We start from the raw sequence: 1,882 nt of genomic DNA, 5'->3' as shown, positions 1-1,882 counted from the left end.
CCCATATTTTTTACTAACATTGTGTTCCACCCTAGTGCATTAGCCAACTTAAATTTTGAGTCTATACATTTTGTAAAAGTCTATCAAATTCTGTCCAAATCAAGTGATATTTAAATGTATGTATTTGGGACAACATTTGTATATACCACCCAACACATTTGACGGATGTGATATGGTATCGAAAATTTAGATGTACAAAGTGGTGCAGGGTATAATATAGTCGGCCTCGCCCGACTTTAGACTTTCCTTACTTGTTTTTAATATTTATTTGTATTTAACTTATGGAACACACTATTGATAAAACATTTAACTAATAATTGATAATAAATATTCACATCACATAACAATCTTAGTTTTTTTTTTTCTATAATCTTAAGGCATATGATTTACAACAGACATGGGGAGCAGCAGGACTAAAAACTGGCTTGCCCTTGTCATCTAAGTACTCATTGTAGTTGACTATGTTGATACAATCCCAACCTAATTTATCTTTAATTTTAGCTGAATAATAACTGGTACAATCTGCTCTCAACAATTGATATCCTTTAGCTTTGCCCAAGTCCCGCACTGCATTATAGAGACGAGCACCAATATCTCGGCCACGCATTGATGAGTCCACACAGGTTCCTATTATGTATAGGATACGCTTTACATTGTATTTCTGCATTACTTGTGCATCACGTTCTATACACGCCAACAATCTTAAAATATTGCCCCATGTTGTATTACCCTCCTCAGCTGATTCGCGAAACAAATGCTCAGCTTCATTTTCTCTTTGAGGTCCTGCTAGGCACACACCAACAGCCTTATCAGTTTTCTTGTCGATGGCAATGATGCAAGTCCCATATTTAATGTATTTCAAAATAAATTCCTCCTCTTCGTTTGAGCCATTCCCTTCAGGTTCACTACTGCCTGTCAAGGGTTCATCGGGAAAAAAGAATTTCCGAAATAATTCGGTAACTTGTGGTCTATCGTGCTCGGTTACTAATCTCAGTTCAATATCGTCGTTTGTCATATTTGTACTGATTTTCGAAGGGTATAATCGATTTGAGAGAAATTCTGAATAACAACTAGCGATGATACGTTGACAAGCGTTGCCTTTTATTAGAAAAATGCTATTTGGAATTGCTGCGGTAATTGCAGTTTGCATTTTGTTTGAAATGCACTCTTATCAGTAGTGTATAGCTACACTATAAATGACCACGAACAGAAATATGTGTATATTAAAGTGGGTCCCAATGAAAGGCTAAATAATCAAGTGGGAAATAAAATTTAAAAATACTCTGGCCGAGAAGTCGTTTAGAAAGATGTCTCACAAAATACGGCTGTCGAATTTAATTTTATTTATTTTAAATGAATTTATTTAATTTATTTAGTTTAAATCAATCTAATTTATGGTGAAATGTATGCTGGTGGAATCGCATCACGATAAGGCTCCTTCCCTCTTAACAACAAAATTTATTCAAAACCTATCAAAAGCTTAAACTCCTATGAGGTTTTGGGCTAGAAAAGTACTGTCAATTTAGTACAATTTCATGTACGTTTTTTATCTTCCCTGGATTCCTCTGAATTCAAACGATTAAAATGAATGAACGAAAAAAAAGGAATTTCGTGTTTTGATAAAATACTGTTTTCTGAAGGGAAAAATACGGTGGAAGCAAAAACTTGATAATGAGTGAATTATATACAAACTGAATTATATACGTATTTAATAGGCCTTTTTTATTTTTGTTTAATATATACCCCGTATGGACTAACTTACAATTGAGAAGACGGTGTTAAGAAGTTTTAAGATATCTTGCCATCGGCAAGTGTTACCGCAACCCAAGTAATTCGATTGTGGATGACAGTCTTTAGTACAAGTTTCTATGCAATCCATGGT

General features: G+C 34.3%; 1 protein-coding gene across 1 annotated transcript; it reads right to left on the bottom strand.

Annotated features, from left to right (window-relative positions):
* Positions 1–254: 254 nt before the first annotated feature.
* Positions 255–1,108, bottom strand: LOC142235054 (arylalkylamine N-acetyltransferase-like 2). The gene has a single exon (XM_075306285.1). The coding sequence runs from the start codon at positions 1,013–1,015 to the stop codon at positions 365–367; it is 651 nt and encodes a 216-aa protein (XP_075162400.1). The 5' UTR covers positions 1,016–1,108; the 3' UTR covers positions 255–364.
* Positions 1,109–1,882: the final 774 nt, after the last annotated feature.

The sequence above is a fragment of the Haematobia irritans genome, chromosome 4, assembly GCF_050003625.1.
Source record: "Haematobia irritans isolate KBUSLIRL chromosome 4, ASM5000362v1, whole genome shotgun sequence".
Classification (NCBI taxonomy): Eukaryota; Metazoa; Arthropoda; class Insecta; order Diptera; family Muscidae; genus Haematobia; species Haematobia irritans.
The sequence above is the reverse complement of the archived record's forward strand: the minus strand, read 5'-3'. Positions and strand labels throughout refer to the sequence as shown.